Consider the following 22,829-nt stretch of genomic DNA (forward strand, 5'->3'; position numbering starts at 1 on the left):
TGTATAGATGGAAAAAATAGAGGTGTCTATGTCTAGGTCAAAATTATTTATTTTATTAGCCCATCTCCACACTTTGATCGCCTGCACAATGATCGATGGAAGGTTACTATGAAGGTCTTTCACCATCAATCTCTGCAAAGGAGTCAAGTCCGGATCTACCACCTCTATGAGTTGTGTAAGTTCCACTGTCCCTTCCTCTTGCTGAACCCAAGAGCATAAATGACCAAGTTGCGCTGCCATATAATATGTCTTGAAGTCTGTAAGGGCAAGCCCACCTTTGTCTCTATCTCTACACAGAGCCTCAAGCCTAACTCTAGGCCTCTTATCACGCCATACAAAAGACGAAACTAAGCTGTTTATTTTCCTAGAGTAATCTTCCTTTATAAATACTGGAGAGTGTTGCATTATGTAGATAAATTTAGGCAAGATAACCATTTTGATCAATCTAACCCGCTCCATTTATTCATTACCTATAATACTCTTGACAGTGAGAAGAAAATACGGTACTCTTTACTTAGATGGGCGCCCGTCGTGGTGATCGCGGGTACATTTATGTGTGGCCGCGACGCGACCGACGCGATGCCCGCGATTTCCCATTGAAACCCATGTTAAACATGGAAATCTTGTCGGTCGCGTCGCGGCCGGCCATAAATGTACCCGCGATGCCCGCGACGCGATGCTCCCGATTTGCCATAGGAATCAATGTTAAAAGGCCCGATGGACACGATTTTACTGTTAAATGCCTCAATGGACCCGATTTGGCCATAGGAATCAATGTTAAATGGGCCACAGAGCCCAAATAAGCACAATTAACCCTTAAATGTCCCCCCAAATTTTTAACGCCACCCCACGATCCACGCCAACCCGAAGCGTGGCGAGCGCAGCGAGCCCGCGAGGGGCGGCGGTACGCGTCCTCCGACCTTTTCATGCCCTACTATCCACTAGGGCGTGGAGTGAGAATAGAATAGTGTGGCGAGCGCAGCGAGCCACCGAGCCCGAAGCGTGGCGAGCGGACGCGGATACCTTCACAGTTATACGCGTCCCCTCGCGGGCTTCACAGGTGTCCGTGGCGACGCGGACACCTGTGAAGCCCGCGAGGGGACGCGTCTACCTGTGAAGGTATCCGCGTCCCCTCGCCACGCTTCGGGCTCGGTGGCTCGCTGCGCTCGCCACACTATTCTATTCTCACTCCACGCCCTAGTGGATAGTAGGGCATGAAAAGGTCGGAGGACGCGTACTGCCGCCCCTCGCGGGCTCGCTGCGCTCGCCACGCTTCGGGTTGGCGTGGATCGTGGGGTGGCGTTAAAAATTTGGGGGGACATTTAAGGGTTAATTGTGCCTATTTGGGCTCTGTAGCCCATTTAACATTGATTCCTATGGCCAAATCGCGGGCATTGAGGCATTTTACATGAAAATCGCGCTCAATCAGCTTTTTTAACATTGTTCCCTATGGGAAAATCGCGGTCATCGCGGGTAGCAGATTTTTATGTACCCGCGATTTACCCGCGATGGCCGCGATTTTTACCCCCGACGCCCGCGATTTCAATCGCGGGCGCCCATCTAGGTAAAGAGTACCGAAAATACATTATGTGTGGAACCAACAGACTTTTATTCTCTTGATTTTCTTATGTAAAAAAAATATTGTTGACTATCTTAAATCAGTAATTTGATCACCATGACTAATGTTACACACAGTGTCTATTCCCCGCTCTGCAGCACTGGGCATGGCAACACCAGGCAGGGGGTATTCCCAACTGCCCGCCCAACCGCAGGACACTACTGTCCCGCAAAAAGCGGGACAGATAGGATGAATAGAAAAGTGGGTGCTTTCTCATCTTTGCGGCCACTGCATACGCTACGGAACTTACATAGTGTAACTGTTCACTCGCCACGCTTCCGGATTGGTGGATCACTCCACTCGCTATGACTTTACTAAAGGTAATAGATGGTTGCGTGGAAACAGGAGGGTGTTGTGGACACAGGGTGGTAGTGTTTCAGAATAGCGGCTAACGTAACTGGCGTAAGCGGTGGCAACAATGATAAGGAAGTACCGAAAAGTGTTTAAAAACAGGTGATGGCAATCATAAATAAAGAGGTAATGGGCCCCATACATCAGCAATCACAATTTATGGATTTCCAGATCCAGGGATTTTTTGGCCAGATAAATGGATTTTACAATCTATCTGACTTTGCCCACACAATACAGATTTATTTCAGTGATCGGCAGATTTTTTCATCTAAATCTTAAGATTGCATCTTCATATCTGGAAATTGCCCAATCGATTGCTGTTCATAATGTAAATAGATGAAGAAGACGAATTGGGAATGCCCACACATATAAAAAAGATCTGCAGATAATACCAGATTATTAAACATGTTTAAAAACCTGATTAAGCAATCGATTGGCGATTTTGATTGGGATTGCCAAAAGGGGAGCCCACACATCTAAAATTAATTGTGGCAATCATCTCTATATCTGAAAATTGTCACAATTAATTGCTGATGTATGGGGCCCTTTAGTCCAGTAACCAAGCATTCTGGGGTATGGGTAAAATCCGGACCAGGACAAAACCGCCGGACCAGATATCAAACTCTGCATTTTGGAGCTTGTAGCGTCCGGTCCGGGGGGTGTCCTGTCCGGGGGGCTGCCTGTGACACCTGTCACCAGGGAGTGGAGGAGGGGGAGAATAAAGGCTCCCTGTATGGTCCGGGCATGTAGCAAAAACCGGACGGTCCGGAGCACACGGGGAGGCTGTAATCTCCCCTCCCCCATGTCCCTGGTGATAGCTATCACAGGGACCCCCCCCCCCCCCCCCGGACAAGACACCCCCCGAACAGGACACCCCCCGGACCGGACCCTACAAGCTCCGGACTGCAGATTTTGATGTCCTGTCCGGCAGTCCGGAGTCTAGTCCGGGTCCGGTTTTTACATAGTCCCAGCATTCTGTCCCTCCTGGAAGAGGGTCACGTTGGGAGGTATGCAATACACTACCTTATATGGAGCATAGAGTATATTCAGGACAATATAGAACAATATAAGGACTGTAATACATGGAGTTATCATCTGGATGGAAAAAGGTAACTTCCTACTTACACCCGTCAGGCAGAATAATACGGGCATGTCCGCCTTAGCAGGTGACAGAGTGACACTCAGGACTAGTCACTCACCACTCCGTAATCGACTACTGATCTCAGTATAGTTATAAATAGCTCTGTACATACTTATTCTCCCATCCTGGTTACGCCCCTGTGATTCCAGCCTACCATGTGCTGAGCACAGCGCACACTAACATTAAAGCCTATTGGTCGCGCCAATGACACTTTAGCAAACAAACAATTCAGGAGCAACCCTTAGTTACCGTGGCCGCAGTGCACCATGGCTGATGTAGTCTGCGAAGCTCCATCTCCCCTCACTGCACTTCCCACCACAGACTACACTTCCCGAGCAGCCCTCACCCGCGTCCCCTGCAGGGCGGAAGAGTCGAGGATCCGGTCACACACGGCCGGCTCCTGCTGACACACTGCTGGCTGCTAAGGAGTGCAGATAGGATGGACCTGCAGATGACTTGAGGCTATGCCTCCCCCTGCTGGCCATCACGTACCTAGGCAGCAGCAGCCACCATGGGGCGGGTGTGACATCTTACCTGTCCCAGCACTACCTCGTCGTGCTGGAGACCTCATCGTTCTTCCCCGCTCCCTTCGTGCTGGAAGCGGCCTGACCTTGTAGGGGATTCGTTCCCCGTAGCATGGAGAGAGCCATGGAGCAGCTCAACCGTTTGACCCGCTCCCTCCGCAGAGCCCGCACCGTGGAGCTACCGGAAGGTGACGTAATGAGAGCAGGCAGTATATACACATAGCAGTGCATACACATACACGGGACTATACCAGTGTTCAGTGATCCATGTCACTGTATATCAGGCTCATATGTGAGAAATGCTTATTATTATTCATTCATCTCTGATGGATACATCCAATGTAAAATGTAATACCTTGTTTGTTATGCCATGAAATTGCACAGCTCTGTAAAATGTGGATGTAGAGCATATTACCAAGGCTTAAGGTACAAATGACGAATGTTGGGCTCATCTGCCAGTTGATACCAACTGTGTTTTGTATTTAATTTGGTACTCAATGGATTAATTCCCTTAGCCTGCATCGTAAGCATGGCAACAGAAGCATGAGTTTGACTGGAGTTTGGACTGGATTTGGACTTACACCCGCACATGGCATCATTTTATTTTTCACCAATTACCATCTCTCTCAGCCTCTAAGCCGATGAAAGCTATGTATTTTCTTTGTTTACTGTCTCTTTACAATGATTTGTACCATGTACCTCCGTAACCACTGTTTGCAAAGCCTGTATGCTGTACCATCACTAGTCGCACACCCGTTGAACAACAAGCTGGCAGGGTGTGCCAGCTTTGGAAGAAAAGTGCTGCATCCGGTTGAACTCATGCTTCAGTTGCCATGAAAATAATATTATTACTGCTGCCTTTGAGCAGCATGATCAAGATGGCGCCGCTGATGGCTGCCTAGGAGCTGTGCAGCTCAGCCAAATATGTTCCATGTGTGATAACTGTACTGTCTCTCTGCTTGTATTGTTACCTACCTGGCTGTTTCTGTGACCAGTGGCGCCGCTGATGGCTGCCTAGGCGCTGTTCAGCTTGGTGGGTATGTGCTCCCTATGTGATAACTGTACTTAATGTTACCTTCCTGGCTGTTGCAGCGACCAGTGGCGCCGCTGATGGCTGCCTAGGCGCTGTGCAGCTCAGTGGGTATGTGCTCCCTATGTGATAACTGTACTTAATGTTACCTTCCTGGCTGTTGGCAGCGACCAGTGGTGCCGCTGATGGCTGCCTAGGCGCTGTGCAGCTCGGAGGGTATGTGCTCCCTATGTGATAACTGTACTTAATGTTACCTTCCTGGCTGTTGCAGCGACCAGTGGCGCCGCTGATGGCTGCCTAAGCGCTGTGCAGCTCGGCGGGCATGTGTTCCCCACATGTAATGTCTTAATGTAATGTATGTAATGCCTTCACCCCCCCACCTTCATCCCTGCTTGATGCTGCACTGTAAATCCACAAAAAATTCCTAGTGTGCGCAAGCATACATGGCCAATAAAGTTGATTCTGATTCTGATTCTGATTTGTAGTCATACACAATATGCCACACAGCGTGAGATGCCTGCGCGAGTGATCTGCCAAGTCCTGTGCAACTCTGATAACATCAGGTGTCTTCATTTTTTTTCTTTGCTGGTGACCATCGAAAGATTTGGGAGGTTACCCGTGCATACGAATAGATGTTTATACTAAACCTCAATTCGAAGGGGGGGTATTTGCAAGGCTGCGAATTCGCAGCCTTGCAAGTCAACCAAAATAACCCCCACAGATATACAAGTATTGAACATCAAATTAATCAGCATAGTCTACTTTTGTATTCCAGCCGTATCATGTTGTGATTTTTTTGCACGACTGCAGCAATTATGTATTAGAACAGATCTGTCGGTTCGTTAGTAACATAAAAAGTGCCTACGTACGGTGTGTAAACCTGATCACACTGGCTCAGTCATTTAATGAGTGGTGCAGTGGTGTAAAGCTGGCCATACACTTATACAATTTTTGCCTTTTTGAAATCGACGAAAAGTGCCCAAATTGTATATGATTATCCTCCGATCTGATGCATGGTAACATGCACATCGGATATGGAGATCGTAAGGACTACACGTAAGATTTATCAGATCTGGCAGCACTAGCTGGGGTCTCATATACCTAAAGGGATGCATACTGTACAATGTATCAATTTCCTCAGTGGGCAGTTGCCGAGGTATCGCATGTAAGGCTCTATGCAATACCTCAGATAATTGTATGGCCAGCTAAACACTAGATTGGTACGTATATTTATTTGTCCTAGATATCTCTTTTTTTTTTTTTTTTTTACTTTGTGAATTTTAGAAAGTACTTTTACTCGCTTTGATGTTTAATTCTTTAATATTTTTCTTAAAGCTTTTTAATAACTGATGTGCTATTAATTTGACACAGATAATGAAACTGCTGTTTACACCTTGATGCCTATGGTGATGGCTGATCAACACAGGTATGTGATCACATGTCTCATAATAGGATTTGGTAAAGAAATGTATATTTTATATCCAGTTAGCCAGTATTTTTTGCTTTGGTGGAAGAGTTTACTGTTAAACTAGGTACAAACAATTGTCCAATATGTCATCTGGACCATCTCAACCCTTTGAGTGCCAAGGGAATTTGTCAAAATTGGTGTGGAAATTGGACAGCAAACATTTTTATTCCTCATAATGACTTGTAATGTTTACCTTTTCATGTTTACCTAGGATATATAATCTTTTTTTTTTTGCACATTGTTTATTTTAATTTATATACCAAATGTGAGTGATGCTTACATTTTTAGCTGAAATTTTGCACATCTCTCACAGATGTTGGCATTCAAAGGGTTAAGGTCCCCATACAAAAGTCTGACTTGTCCGAGGAACAAGTCAGACCTGATTTCCCTTTAACTTTCCCAGCTGCTTCTTAGGAGGGCTACATATGATTTGGCACTTGATGTGCCATTTTTACATTTTTAAACATAGCTCTGGTGTGAAAGGTTCCAGGGACAAATTCCCTGGTTAATTTGCCGGCAATTCAACCCTGCTAGGTAGCAGGGTTGCTCCCGGGTCCTTCCAGGGTTATTGGCTGGTGTGAAAGGTGCAGGGACATGTCCCTGCTTCCCGTGTTGCCTCTGCTAGTGCTGATTTGCTAGCAGGGCAACTTCCTGTTGTGGTAGACACTCACAGACACACCCAGAGACAGGCAAAAAAAGGGGGGGTGGTTGACTGCGCTGAATTGTGGAGGAATGGGTATTTTACACAAGATGATTCAGAATTAGTATAAGCATGAACAAAAAAGGTCGGGTGTGTGGTAAAAAAAGATAAGACAATTTATTATAACTTTTTCACATAAGTATAAAAAATATCAAAATAAAACAACATTAAAAAATAGTTAAAATAGACCCTGATCATATAGTCACCCTTAGACGGTAGGACAGTTCGGTCCAGTTAAACGGATCTTGATTTTTGTAGAAATTGTAAGATTGGATGGATGTGTCCACACCTGGAGATTTTTGTAGAAATTGTGAGATTGGATGTCTATGTCCACACCTGGAGATGTCGTTTTTTCCGTGCAGTATGTAGCAAAGTGAGGGGCCAGTTCACTTTGTAATGCAGGTATTGTAATCCATATTGATGGTACCAAAGATGGTATTGTGGTACTCGGGGGAACACTGGACCTCTGTGGCCCCAAACGGGCTTGTTAAGGAGGTGGCGTACCTCCAGATGGATCGAAGCCTCGGATGGGGATATGGGTATCTCTGGTGTTCCGCTCACTGAGTTGTTAGGATGATGGAAAACAGATTTTCCAGGAGTGGATTCTCCTGATAGAAGGTGTGGTAACCAATAGAGAAGGACCGTGGGTGTCAAATTTTGAGGGGTGATCAGGTCATGCAGGGGCGCACCAACGCGTTTCGCTGCTCTCAGCAGCTTTTTCAAGGACAGCATACAGCGTGCAGGGAGACAGTGTGCATGTTCTGTAGCACCACAGACCCCAGAAGTGTGTTTTAAACCCTGAAAGCCTGTAATGTGCCATGTCTTGGACAAATGAGGAGGTGAGAGAGCTATTAATCATTAGAGGGGAAGATGCTTTCATATGCCTTTTAATTTGTTTTATACAAGTAAACAAAGGCTGAAACACTACAAATGTTTTGTGTCTTAATTATTAATAATCAATAATCTAATGTGAGCCTAAAAAAGGCCATTTTCAATGCTATTCTCATAGAAATGCAGGGACATCCCGGGTTCAGTGTGAAAGGTGCCGACCCGGGTTGTCCCTGCTTCAAAAGTATGTGTGAATTGGTCCCAACCCGGGAATGTCCCTTTGTCTCTGCATTTCTGGTGTGAAAGGGGTATTAGTAATACTACTTTCAGACCGCAAATGCTGTGTCGCACACGGGATTAGGACACGGGTCCTATCCCCAGAGCAACACGGCAATGCGGTCTGAAAGTTCCGACACCGACACGGCATATTGCCGAGTCGGTGACGTCACATGGGGCGGTGCTGGGCGGCGGCGCGTCATCGGGGGCTCGGGAGGAGGCAGTACTTGGAGCTGACAGTGCTGCCTCCTCCATACTGTGAACGGGACACGGGTCGCTCGACCCAGGCACCCGTTCACACTGCACTTGACACGGGTCATAGCCGTGTTCAACCCTGGTAATTACCAGGGTTGAACACCCGTGTTGCTCGACCCGTGGTGGCCTTTTCAGACCGCACCGTGACCCGTGTTTAGGCCCCGCGAACACGGCAATAAGTGTTCGGAGTGCGGTCTGAAAGCGGTATAACTAAAATACTTTTTGTGCATCTAGCTGTTCTTTGGAAGATGGCATAGTGTGTTTGCTTTATACAGTGTGTTCTGGGATTTAGTGAAATTGTAACAAACAATGTTTGTTACATTGTATAGTGTGTAAACAGTTACCTTTTTGTCTATTAGCTCTAAAGTAGACTTTCGCTTACTAAAAATAACAAAATGCTTGAAGAGGTTTTTCATATGTCCCCTCTTTGCACCAAATATAAGGTATCTACTGAATTCCAGTGACATACCGTATTATAGACTCTTTATGGGCTGAGAGACCTTGATTTACCAGATGTAAATACCGCACCTTTCTTTGTACTTCCTGGTTTGCAAGGATTTCTTCCTCTATAGCTGAATCTATTGCAATACAGTTTATATAGCTGTGCTTGGGTTTCTTAGCTAGACCACCTTTTAATACCAGTTTTTTCTTTTCTTTTGTAAAAGCTTTTTCCTTCTAGATGCCTTCCGCTCCCAGACACAGCTCAGAGCCTAATTCATGTTTGTACGCAATGCCGATGTTCACATAACGGCTCTCAGTTCAGCTATACTTTGTGCTTTGGTTTAATATGTACTGTATCCATTGTTCAATATGCATTTCAGCTATTGATCTCCTAGTTTGTGAATGGAAACGCACAGAATTGAGTAGCTCATATTATGTAAAATGTTATTTATTTATATTGGACATTGTTTTGCTATTTTACTAACCCATCAGTTAGATCATGTACCGTAGGCTCTCTAGCAGATAATTTTCTTTTGTGAGTTGAGCGTTTGAACAGAAGGGAAAAAGTTTCTGCTATACATTATCCCTGGTATATGGAAGTTATGCCCCATACACACTGGGCGACTGAGCATCCGTTCTTAGTGATGCCGTTAAGCACAGATCGCTCAGCTCACAGAGCTGCACCAGCGATCTGTGCAGAGCGATCTGTCATGGCCAGTGTTCTCTATAGAGAGAACACTGGCAATCACTAGATATATACTATATATCTAGTCAGGCGATAGCGACACATGGGACCGAGCATCGCCGCCGCCGGGGGCCATACACATGGTGTGATCCATGCTTCGTTTCTAAGTGATCTAGTCCGAGCTCTTACGGGGCCTACACACGTAGAGATTTTGCTGAGCGTTGCTAGATCGCTCAGCACACAGCGCTGCTCATAATAACCTCAACCATTGATACTCAATTTGATTTTATTATCCACGCAATTAATATATACTTTTTTACCTCGTACTCTATTATGTATTTTTATTCTACTTTTCTATGCAAACTAACTGTATGACCGCTGATTATATCATTTATTTATTTACATTTTCTTATGTAGCGCAGCAAATTCCGTTGCGCTTTATAGTAGGAAAGTGATAAAACAAACTGGGTAGTAACAAGCTGACATAGAGGTACAGATGTAGCTCCTGTCAGCTTTGCTCGGCGCCCGCCAGAACCTTCCCTCTGGCGAGCGCCGGCGGACAGGGACTACATTGAACTGGGACACGTGTGCGTCACAAGCGCGTCCCAATCCTTCGGAGGCTGTGCAGTGGCATCCTGCCCGTCTCCGCTTCATGGAGATGGGCAGGGTTAGGGGTGGGGTGGGGTCAGGGCGGCGATGGGGACCAGCGGCGGCGGGGACCCAGGGGGAGCTCCGTTGCTATGGGGCGCGCAAGAGTCTTGTGCGCGCGCGCCCCCTGGCGGAAGCTTGTGAACGTTTCGCCAGCCCCTGCCTGGATGAGCCCAGCTCCATTTTGTAGGAGGGCCATGCTTACAATCTATAGGGATAATAGGAGGATACATTAGGATAGAATTCCATAGCATGGCAGTCCCACAAGATTGCAAGACCATCCTGATGGGATGCAATTAGATATGAATACTACTGGAGGTTATGTGGGGGTTCTGGAATATGATCAGCTTGACAGAAGAGGTGAGTTTTCAGGGAACGCTTGAAAGTTTGTAGACTGTAGATAAAAACATTTATATTAAATATTGACTTATAAATATTTTTGCTGTGATAAGTAATTAAGAAGTGCAATTCATCTAATTGATGTATGCTACATCGCTCAGCACACAGCGCTGAAACAGTGATGTGTCTGCGATGTTTGTTGAGCGATCTGTCAGGGCCAGTATTCTCCGGTGTGAACACTGTCTCTGACTCGCGATCCAACTAGATTTATCGGGCATGCTGGATTTTAGAGACGCGTGGGGCTACGCATCGCTATCGCTATGACCGCTACACGCGGAGCAATGTAGTGGTATTTTCTAAGCGATCTTGTCAAATTAAGCCAGATCGCTTAGAAAATGTCCTGAAATCGCCCCATTAGATATGGGGCTTTAATCATCCCGTCTGTTTGCAGCACAACTGTTCTGAGCTCCTTCTGAATTGGTTAATTATCTTTCTTGAATAGCCTCAAAATAAGATAAGCTACTAGATAAACTATGTACAGTAGGTATATTCACAATATTTATACTAATATACTGAATTTAACTACTATTTAGTGTAAACAGTATAGTAAGGTCACACATGAAAAAACAATCATTGCTTGGACAGAACCTGGTACAGGTTGAGTATCCCGTATCCGTGCATCCCTTATCCGAATTATTCCAAAAACCGTGGTTTTTGGAATCATTCAAAATTTTTTTTTAACCCCCCCCCTAACCCTCTTTTCATACTTACCAAGTCCCAGGGCGTCCACAGCAGGCCTCCGGCATCTTCTCCAGGGTCTCCAGCGGTCCCAGGAATGCATTGCGCGAGTGTGCGCACGCGCCGGTGACATCACCGTAGCGCGCGCACACACGCACAATGCATTCCTGGGACCGCTGGAGACCCAGAGAAGATGCCGGAGGCCTGCTGTGGACGCCCGGGGACTGCGTGGACGCCGAAGGACCACCGGACACCATCAGGGGACAGGTAAATATGCCTAAAAAAATGTATTCCAAAAACCGAAAAATTCCCCTATCCGGAATGCTCGTGGTCCAGAGCATTTCGGATAGGGGATACTCAACCTGTACTGTAAAATGTTTCAAATGGAAAAGTGTAGTTGTTTAGTGGCTGCTTATTGTAACTGCTCTACCGGCTATGTTTTTCTGGTATGATTTTGTTTGAAAACTAGTGCAACCAGTTCATATTGATAAATAGGCCCCAAAGTCCAAAAATTTATTTTCTGGGATCTCTCAAAATGTAGTGTATTCAAAATGTGTAACCATTGTGAAAATGTTGTTAAATTTTAAATAAAGCTTGAAACCGTATTCAAATATTTAATGAAAAAGCACATTTTGAACATTATCCATATTGAGAATTACATGAACAATTGCCACTTGTAGTAGAGACATTTTTGTCGGGTGACATGTTTCTGACTTAGCAGCGGAGGATTGCATACCCCCCTATTTCCAACGGGGGAAATAGTGGAGGGGCCCTATTCATTGCTGTCTTTACCGACAGCATTGAAGAGGCCTCACGGCAGAACGAGCTCAACTTTAAAAGCTGTCAGGCCCGATTGTCGCAATCCCAGCCCGATATAGATAATCCACAGCCGTTTATGCAGACACGCTCCCTTTTCGCCGATAGGCAAGCGGGACATTGAATCCTCCCTGCTGATTTGCTGTTGGGCAAACCACAAACGGGCCAGGGAGGGACTGACAGCCGTGATTGCATATTTCCATAGTGCAGATCATAAATTTGAGGTGTATTTATTTTCTCTTCTTCTACATTTATTTATAAGGTGCCACAAGTGGTTTGCAGCGCTGTACATATAGCACACCGTAAAACAATACAGGGTACACAGAATTAAACATTCCAGTAACTGAAAAACTGAAACAGTGCACAAGTAACAATTAACACTGCAATCCTCAGTATACCATACAGCTGAAATGTAGGGAAGCAAATTACTTCTCCACATACTACCAGGGGTAGGATTGCACGTGATAAAAGCTGCAGTTTTAGATGGTAGCTAAGTAGGAGACAGCTGTGTGAAAACAGTAGCGAAGAAGACACTGCTCCAAGGAACTTACAATCTAGAGCAGAGCTGGGCAATTGCGGCCCTCCAGATGTTGAGGAACTACACATCCCAGGATGCTTTGCATTAGTTTTGCTATGAAACTGATGCAAGGCATGCTGGGATGTGTAGTTCCTCAACATCTGGAGGGCCGCAATTGCCCAGCCATGATCTAGAGTGAGGGAGAAACAGGTGGCATATGGTGCAGGTAAGGAGGCCTTAAGGCAGGAAGGGAACATGATAGGAATGGCCAATACATGAAGCCTTGGTGCTTGGTTTTGGCGAAGGGTGGGTTATCCGTGTCTGTTTGAAGCGTTGCAAGGTCAGGGAAAGTATAATAAATCGAGGGAGCTTTTTCTTGTGAAGGGGGGTAGCACAGGCAAAATTTTGGATACATGCATGGGATAAAGTGACCAGGGAAGAAGAGAGGTGATGGTCATTGGCTGACTGGAGGGGGTGGGAGGGAGTATATGGAAAATTAGATGGAGGGATCAGTACAGTTAGACAGAGCCTTGTATTTTAGGGTGATGAGTTTGAAGAAGATTTTGTTGAGGAATGGAAGCCAGAGACCATTGTCTTGAAGTGGCTTGGCAGAAGTGGAGCGTTAGGAGAGGAAGTAAATTCTGGTTGCAGAGATGAGAACAGACTGGAGGGGAGCGAGCTCTTAGCTTGCTCCCCATGGGATGCCAGTGTGGAGAATGTTGCAGTAGTCGAGCCGAGATATATCCATAATGGACTGGTACAAAACCAAGACATATGTGGAGCATATTTTTGTGACTTCTTATGTATTTGACATCTTTCCCAAAATAAGACTAAATCAGCATCCCAGAACCATACTTAATCACTTTATCATTGTAATCTAATATTATATATAAATAAGTTTATACAAATGCAAAACTTTAAAGTTGAAATGTCTAAGCGTCTATGAAACTGTTTGTAAATATTCCTAAAACATAATCTAATGCACAGAAAAATGCATTTACCAATATCCTATCCAGAGATTCAGCTTATTCGGTCAAACTTCATCACGGCAGTAACAAAGTCTAGTGTCAACACTCCAATTCCATTGGGAACCTTTGTCAAGAGGCAAAACACTGCTATTATCCCTGGAACAGACGTGTACTCGGCTTACCTCCTCCCATAGATGTCTTCTGCTGCCAATATCTAGGATAAACATACAATTGTAGCTGTTGCTCACTCCACTGGTTGCTGGAAGTAACCTAACTCTGGTTTTGGTGCTTTACACCACCTATAAAACGTTGGGCATCCTCTGCCCCAGCCGCCTTCCCTCCCATCGTTCGCTCCCAGGGTTTGTTTATGCGACTATTTGTGGATGCGCAAACCATGACCTTCGGAGACAGGGTTGAATTCGGCCTGTAATGAACAGGTCTGAATCAGCCTTTTAGTCCCTTAAGATTTAAGGCATCCATAGTCATTAGATGAAAAAACAATTGACATAATGTATAATATTCCAATACAACAGCAGGCCCAACGCGTTTCGTCAACTACGTGACTTCATCAGGGGCATTCGATGACTTGATTGACACAGATACAGTTACACTATGGTTGTCCTATACCGTGGTATCCACAGATGAACAATTCTAGATAATATTCGGGAATATCCCAATCACTCGAGAAAAAAAAAGTTTTTCTCAAAGTCAATGAGGTTGTTTTTAGGGACTTTTGTTGGAAGAGAATTTCCACAATAATGGGCTCAGGAGCAGTAGCATGCAGCTGGAGTTCACCACATATATATATATATATCCATACTTGAAAAGGATCTAGGAGTCCAAATACACAGCAAACTAGGATGTAGTGCCCATTGTAATGTAGCTACAAAAAAGGCCAACAAAATTCTGGCATGTATTAAGAGGGGAATGGAAACTAGGGACTCAAGGGTAATTATGCCACTATATAAAGCATTGGTGAGACCTCACCTAGAGTACGGAGTACAGTTCTGGGCCCCACACTATAAAAAGGACATCATAGAATTAGAAAAAGTCCAAAGGCGAGCAACAAAGCTTATTAGGGGAATGGAGAATTTAAGCTACGGGGAGAGATTAAGCAATTTGGGACTATTTACATTGGAAAAGAGACGTTTAAGGGGGGACATGCTCAACCTGTACAAGTATATCAAGGGCCAATATAAGGAACTGTCACACACCCTCTTTTCTACTAGAAAGGAATCTAGGACGCAAGGGCATGAGTATAGATTAGAAGAAAAAAGATTTCATTCAGCTAGTAGAAAGAATTTCTTTACGGTCAGAACAGTCAAACTCTGGAACTCTCTTCCCAGAGAGGTGGTAAGGGCTGGCTCATTAAATGCGTTCAAGGCAAAGTTGGACAAACATTTACTGGAGAAAAACATCCATGGGTACAAATAAGAAATATAATTTGTCTGTAAAATACCAGAACCTACCAAATCAGCAATGGATATCTATACCAGGTTGAACTAGTATATATGTATATATATATATATATATATATATATATATATATATATATATATATATATATATATGTGTATGTCACGTTCAATCGTCACTTCCAAGTCACAGGCAGCAAGTCAAGAGAGCCTCCTCAGTCCAAAAGACAACAGTATTGTACCCTATATATCACCCCTATTACCGAGCCGCTGATCACCTACAGTAGCTTCAAGTCATGTGTGATGTCACTCAGTAGCAACACACACCAGCCGATGAGCATGGACTTCAAACAACAGAGCGCTTTTCTGCCTCCTGCCTCCTCTGTCCACAAGCAGCTCTGTGGAATGCACCTGCAGGTGTTTCTGATTAGATTACCATTAGGTAGTATATATATTTTATTATGTGTGTGTTCGCAGTCGTAAAAATTATTTTATATTGTGCCACTGTATTTGATATTAATGGTGACTTTTTTTTTTTTTTTTGTCCTCAAGATCTGTATCAGAGCTGCTCTCAAATTCTAAATTTGACGTCAACTATGCCTTCGGCAGAGTTAAAAGAAGTTTACTTCACATCGCTGCCAAGTAAGATATGATTAGTTGATACTGATATTTGTTTTCTGGTAAATGTAAAGCAGAAACTGAATTTGGATTCCTTGGTTGATTACCTAAACAAATAACAAAAAATTATTTTCTGCTGTTGGATACACTCCAGTGAGTTTAAGCAGGGCTCAATCTATGCTTTTTGTCACCATGGGCAAATCTGGTTTTGGTCTGCCCATTCCCCTTCCTTCACTGAATTTACGACTGACAGTAGTGCAACCTTGTTCACGTTACACTACACAGTAGTATGCATTTGAAACGTTACAGAACACAGAAGTTCCTCTTAAGGGGTGTACACATGGTGCGATTGCCTTGCTATTTAATCCTGATTCGATCCGGATCGAATCGCATGGCAAGGGAAATTCATTTGATTTGGACTATATAGTACAGATCTGTACTATATATATAGTCTTGCCTGCACAGTCTATTTTTGTATTCGATTTTGATAGAATGTAAATCAAATTCATTCGATTTCCATTTGATTTTGCTAAAAATCAATAGAAAAATAGACCAAATCGAACTATGTGTACACCACATTATTCTAGTTATGCCACACATTAGTGTCTGTTATTCACAATTACACCATATTTATATTCTGACCAACAACACATTTTAATCTTTATTTACTTTTATTTTATGTTTACTTACATATTCGGTTTTAATTTGATAATTTTTGCCTAGCAATTGGGGTATTAGAAAATAGTAGTAATGCTTTTTGCACAGGTTCTCAAACTCGGTCCTCAGGACCCCACGCAGTGCTTGTTTTGCAGGTCTCCTCACAGAATCACAAGTGAAATAATTAGCTCCACCAGTAGATCTTTTAAAATGTGTTAATGAGTGCACCAGCAGACTGACCTGGAAAACGTGAACTGTTTGAGGACCAAATTTGAGAACCCTTGGATTATTATAATATAAATTAATTTTCAAAATGTAGTAAGTACCCTTACCAATTATCTAGTGCTAGAATTCTCAGTTGAGTGAACGTTTAAAGATGCCCATACACTAGGCCAGCGGTTCTCAAACTGTGGGTCCTGACCCCAAAGTGGGTCCCGACCTTCTCAGCATGGGGTCGCGACTCCATGTTGCTGACCATCAGGATGATGACTTTTCTAATATTAATCATTGATTCAAGAAGTCTGAAAAACCTGTTGCATTGTCTGTTACTTCAGACTCCTAGCATCACTCTGTGCCTCCACAATGCTGCCATGTATGTGCTGTCTACTGACTACACATGTGATGTAATGACCTTCTGCAGTAACTTTCTGGGGTCCCGTAATTATTTTTATTGTCTGATGGGGTCCCAGAACTAAATAGTTTGAGGACCCCTGCACTAGGCGATTCACATGCAGTTTGGGCTCTTTTCATGTGATTGTGGCAATCATTCAAATAAAAAGCGTCTAAATTACATGTGATTGAGAGCAGGCCCGAAGCAATGCCCATTGGAGCCTGCAAATTGCATAGGCTGCAGAAGCGATTATGCTGCCCGGGAAGATCCCTGGTGACTCAAAGGGGGATCGGGGAGAAGTGGCACAAGTGTATGTCAAGCTTAAGACTCTCCTAATAAGGGACTATTGCTAGTGCATGCAATGCAACAGATTATCTTTTTCTCAAAGATATGAGAAATTTAAAAGGGAGCAGGCAGAGCATCCTGTGATAGGAATCAACCAGAAATGTTAGCCCCCACCTAGCATAAATGGACACCAGAAAGATGGATGTTCCCTCCACTGGCGCTCACAACAATAATATAAACTATACGTCCCTTCAGTTGTTTTTGTTATGTATTGGATTGTATATGTGTTGGATTTTATGTGAATAAAACAGTTTTCTTCCTTTTTTGGGAAAATATCGTATTGCAGTGTCATTGGATAACGTTTATGATCCGTCTGTGAAATTACTTAAAGTACAGTCAGACACAATTCTCATATTTTGGGTTCTATACACCACCACAATGGACTTGAAATGAACCAAACAAGATGTTCTTTAACTGCAGACTTTCGCCTTTTAATTTGAGGGTATATACATCCAAATCAGGTGAATGGTGTAGGAATTACAACGGTTTCTATATGTGCCTCCAACTTTTTAAGGGACCAAGAGTAATTGGACAATCGACTCAAAAGCTATGTGAACTGCAGGCCGCAGGTATTATTTGCCTAGGGAACCGGGACACTACATGGCCCATATGCCCAAGCTTGTACAGTACAGTTGGAGCCGCAGAGATGTTCACAGGTAGGAGGTGTAGTAGCATCTCATACATACAGTATGAATACAGTTGGAGCCGTAGTGATGTTCATGGGAATGAGGTGCACGAGTGTCTCATAAGTACAATAAGCGCGCCTCATACGTAAGCGCATCCCATTCTTGGTGAATGGCACGGTTCCATCTGTGGTATCAATTCGCTGCTAGATTGGTGGAGCATTAGGCGATATGTATTGCATGTATATTGTATGGCGCGCACCTGAGTGCACAACGAAAGTGGTGCGCCTAACCCCTTGCCAAGGCGCGCTGGCGGAAACGCTGAGTGCGGGTCCATCTGTATCACCTGAAAACCTATAGAGGCGGAGAAGAGTATTCGCCCATTCCTTTATAGAGATGTATAGTTTTTATTATTGTGAGCGCCAGTGGAGGAAACATCCTTCCTTCTTTCTGTTGTCCAGATTATCTTTTTCTGTTTTGTTTTTAGATGTGGTAGTTTTTATTTTAGTGTTCACCTTCCAGAATTGAGTACATGCTTGGAAGAAAAGTGTGGGTATAATCCAGTATCTCTATTTGACTAGCTAGGTATCAAGTAGCAAACATTCCACCTAGATTTTATTAAAATGCTACAAGATGCGAAAATCTTTCTGAATTTTCTCAGCCAATCAGTGTCCAGCCAGTCTTTTCAAAATTATTTTTTCAAATTCAGCTGCGCTTCCCGTCCCACCGCCCAGCAAATACTGATACAAGCTCCCAGCCTGCGCTGCCCACCCCCCGCCTCACGGACCCTGCTGCTGCTCACACCTTCGGATCAGACCGACACATTGCTAAAAAGCACCAGCGATCTGCCACTGATGGGTCCGATCCAATAGATTTGATGTGGATCCCATCTGACCTCCCCACTCCGACCCAATACGCATGGGACCACACATTGGGTCTGAGGGGATGTCAAACACATCCAATTTGGATTGGACATAGAAATCGGCCCAAATTGGATAATTGTATGGGCACCTTTTTTGTGCTAGAACTTTTATAGGATATGATATCCCGTACAAATTCTGTAACCATGTGAAAATAAAATGTAGTAGACCAGGAACTGTGTTTATATGAAGACCTTTAGCCCTTTAGAATGTCATTCTCTTTTCTATAATTCATGGTCTTCAATTTTAGCAATTTTGTGTTGCGGACCTACTCTCCACATAAGTTTAATTGCTTTGGGAAGTATGAATTTAAATTTGTGTATTGATTCTTCTTATTGAAATCACCACCTTCACACACTTTTTAGGGTATATGTTACAGGGTCAGAGTTTGCTGGAGGCACAGGATGTAGGCAGAGAATGGCCATGTTTTTAAAGCAGCATTCGCACATACATCCTGCACTTACAGCAAACACTGACCTTATTACTTATACCCCTTTGTAATGTGTGACCATTTTCAGATATTATGCAAAATAAACAATAGCAAAATACTAAGTTTCTTCTTACCTGAAAGGAAGGCAGTTCAAATAGCAGGCTACAGATGTGTCCTCATACATCTTTGCTGCAATGAGATTTAGGTGCCTTTTTTGCCAACAGTGGGCCTGATTCTTTACCATTTGGAACACCGCAAAATCAGGCGGGTTCCTTTGGTGGGGGGTAATTGGAGGAGAAGAAAAAAGACTGTTATGTGCATGGCGCACCAATAGATCAAGGTCCTGATGAAGCTGGTGGCGACACGCGTGTTGACCAGACACACTTAGTGTGTTAAACTACCCCATGTCCCCTTCCCCCCCTGAAATGTATTTTGATTGATGTATAGGGTCTCCACTCACAGAGAGCGCATCTGATAGGAGTCGTGGAGTCAGACCCTGACCACGTTATCCCAAGACTCAGGTGTGATCACAGCACGCCAATGCACAAGATAACACCCGGCCGGTGCGTCTCTCTCTGTAAGCGCAGTGTGTGTAACGGAGCGTGACACGGGTCTGCGAGAGTGAGAGTCACAGCCTTGCTACTGACTGTGATCTCCCCGCAGGCACCGACGCGCTGCCAGCACAGCCGGGAACGTCGGCACACACACTAGCCACAGTCCCTGCAAATAGGAACTTTTCAAACGGCAACATCACTTATAGCCGGTTTGTTCCTATAAACAGTTATGACAGGCACAATCTAATGTTGGACATAGCGCATTATTTAAGCGCGACTCACTAACCCTGTCAACTGTCAGATTTATAAGACTGTGCTACACACTGCACAATATTGGTGGGAATATCATGCAGCATTTGCTTTATGTGAATGGACCTAATCTGATATACGAACCCTACTGCCCTAAATGATATCTGCCCAACTGTTTGAACCATCTGTGATACAAATGAACACTGACTAAATAAAAGTAACTAAGTTGATAAAGTGAAAATTGTAACAGATCTGTTCCTACTGAGTGGATACACACTGTAAGATACACACTAACACGCACCTAATCAAACACTACTAAAGGGAACTGGACATCGGGGTTTATTGTGAGAGGATACATATCCCCTCTTTTAAAAACATTCTGTCTCTTTCTTTACCTCTATGGTAATTGTTTTTATATGTCGCAGTCTTAAACATAAACAAATAAAGGTTATATTTTATGAATGGTTCTTGATCTACAGTATTGGTGCGCCACGCACATAACAGTCTTTTTTCTTCTCCTCCAATTACTGTCCAATTACTGTTGAAGTGGCAGCACACCCCAATACAATCAAACGATTACATCGAATTAAACAAGGGGTTAATCTGCAATTCTACCAGTGCGATTGGTCAACCCCCCTCTCTTTTGCTCCTTTGGTGGGGGGTCTGTACATGTGCATACCCCTGGAACGAATCCGTTCGCTCCAGAGGGGGTGGGCCTGGGCGGACATTGAGCGTGTGGCTGACATCACATGACAACAGTGCCCACCCCCTCTTTGGTGGACACAGAAGGAAATAAGTCAGTCTAGACTGACTTCTATTTTCGAAGGGGAGAGAAATCATTTGATGGGGATTCGTTGGGGGAAGGGGGCGGACATTTAGTCAGGTGGTGTTAAGGGGCTTGCTAAGTGAACTACTGCTGCTTATCGAGCTTTACTGAATCAGAACCAGTGTGTCTTAGTTGTAGTACGGTGTGGTGGGGGAGTACAATGTAGTGACCTCTGCTTTTTATCCATGCCGAGTTCAGTTGTGCTTCATAATCAGACTCTGCGGCGCACAGATATACAAGTGACATGTATCAAATTATCAGCAGTCTCCTGGTGCAACTAATTATCCCCCCCCCCAAAAGAGGACTATCACTGGCAGAATCAAGTGGGACCTGGCGGCTCGCCAGACATCTCCTGCTGCTTGGGGTATTGAGGCTAGATGTATGAGGACACATCTGTAGGTAATGGTCATATCATTTTTGAATGGCATACTGTGGAAAACAACATAGCTGAGTTTTCCTTGCACACCATAGAGTTGCATAGGAGAAATAGTGTGCTACCTCCTACTGTAATATATGTGCAGCCAAACCTTGAAAGAGGCTATAATGACCATTGTTCTGTTCCCCTGAAATGTAACCATGGATATAAAAACTAAAGTAGATTTCTTACAGAACTGGTTATACCTGATACATCTATGGCAGATTTATATTTAGCACAAAGTGGTTTCTCCTGTCATCCTTTTACCTTATGTCTGTAACATCAGCAATAGGTTGCTTTCATTTAAAACCTTAAAATGGAAGGTTACTCCAGTACTAATGTACATCTTTCCATTTATATACCTCAATGTAATGATACACTCTTCCTTAGGACATAAAGTTTACTGCATATGTTGTTATTCAAGCACTCATTCAAGGTTGCATATCCTTTTATTGAACCACTCGTTAAATTTAGTTTTGTATGGATCATTGGGTAGACAGACATTAGGTGTAAAGACACGTCCCGGGACGTTTTTTTACACTGCTGTTTCTGCTGGTACAACTTGCTGAAGGACAAAAATAAAAATAAAATAAAAATATTGGAACAATATCTCCGGTTGCTTCACTGAATACAGGACCACCATATTTATGGGCATTATTTACTAAATATAGGCGCCATTCCACAACTGGGTGCATAGGTGCCGATTTATGTTTTTGCTGGTGGGTGCTCAAGCCAAAAATATAGGGGAGTGGCTTTTTGGGGAATAGGCGTGGTCACAAAATAATACCAATTCCTATTACGCAGCACAGTTGTCTCCAATATTCAAATGAAAGCAGCAGAGTGCCAAATACATAAATGCCCCCACAGTGCAGGTACATAAATGTATTTATTCCCTGGCTGCTGTAATAAAAGCTCTGGTTTTATAAATGGCCAGCTATTATTTTGGGTCCAGTAGAGCAATGTGCACTGGATTTACTGACCTTACTCACATGAGCCTTACAGATTGACTGTCAGCTCATGGCCATGCAGGCACCTCAAGAAGAAACTAGAAGCTGACAGGACACTCAGATGCCGGTCCCGCTCCTGCCAGCCTACTCTGCTCCGCTTGTTGGGGTGAGCAAGCTGCCTCCTTGCACTGTGCTGCAGCAGCTGCCCCAGGCTGAGATGGACACAGACAGTGTGTGTTCGCACAGTGGAGGGAGAGGGAAGCGTGAGGTGGGCGATGGCGCCTGGCTGCTGTGCGTGAGGTCACGTAAGAGTGCACGGGGTGTGGTGGGGACCGGTTTGCTATGCTTATCGGCGTGCAGGACGGAAGTGTGCTGTATAATATAGCGGGTATGAGTAGTAAAACTGCGGCCCAGCAGCACGACTCGGGCCCCTGTGGGTGCTCATCAATTTCCGTGGGTGCTCAAGCCCTTGAGCACCCACAGAATCGGCGCCTATGACTGGGTGTTATATATTCACCTGTGTAAAGATGGTGATCTTCCCTACATCATTACACTGGGAAGGGGGCAGCTGGGAGATGTAGTTTTCCCAGCAGCCAGCTGTAGCTATAGATATACAAATATAGATATAGCTAGACCAGTGGTGCAGCACCCTGGCATATCAGAATTTTTTTCAAGGCACCCCCAGGCCAAATGTTTGTTAATGGGAAATTTAGAAAAAATATTAAATAGATTGCGTTTATATGTCATCCTTAGGTTTAATTATGTGGGGAGGGACAGAATTCACTTTTGTTCATAAACATAGTTTATGATTGGCAGCTACCAGCACTGGTTTTGCCTATTACAATAACCATAAATAATTTACATTTGTCCTGGACCA

At 44.1% G+C, this 22,829-nt stretch overlaps 1 protein-coding gene across 3 annotated transcripts in view; it reads left to right on the top strand.

The window, feature by feature from the left end:
• The first annotated feature begins 3,363 nt into the window (after nt 1-3,363).
• The window catches only part of HACE1 (HECT domain and ankyrin repeat containing E3 ubiquitin protein ligase 1), a 123,038-nt gene continuing 103,572 nt past the window's right edge, over nt 3,364-22,829 (top strand). The window contains exons 1-3 of one of the 3 annotated variants that reach the window (XM_083176969.1): nt 3,364-3,822; nt 6,036-6,090; nt 15,311-15,400. In XM_083176969.1, coding sequence (XP_083033095.1) covers nt 3,747-3,822; nt 6,036-6,090; nt 15,311-15,400 — 221 coding nt within the window. In that variant the 5' untranslated portion in view covers nt 3,364-3,746. The remainder of the gene's footprint in view (nt 3,823-6,035; nt 6,091-15,310; nt 15,401-22,829) is intronic. The other 2 variants (XM_083176967.1, XM_083176968.1) reach the window with 2 other exon arrangements.

This window comes from Crinia signifera, chromosome 3 (assembly GCF_055691185.1).
Source record: "Crinia signifera chromosome 3, ASM5569118v1, whole genome shotgun sequence".
NCBI lineage: Eukaryota > Metazoa > Chordata > Amphibia > Anura > Myobatrachidae > Crinia > Crinia signifera.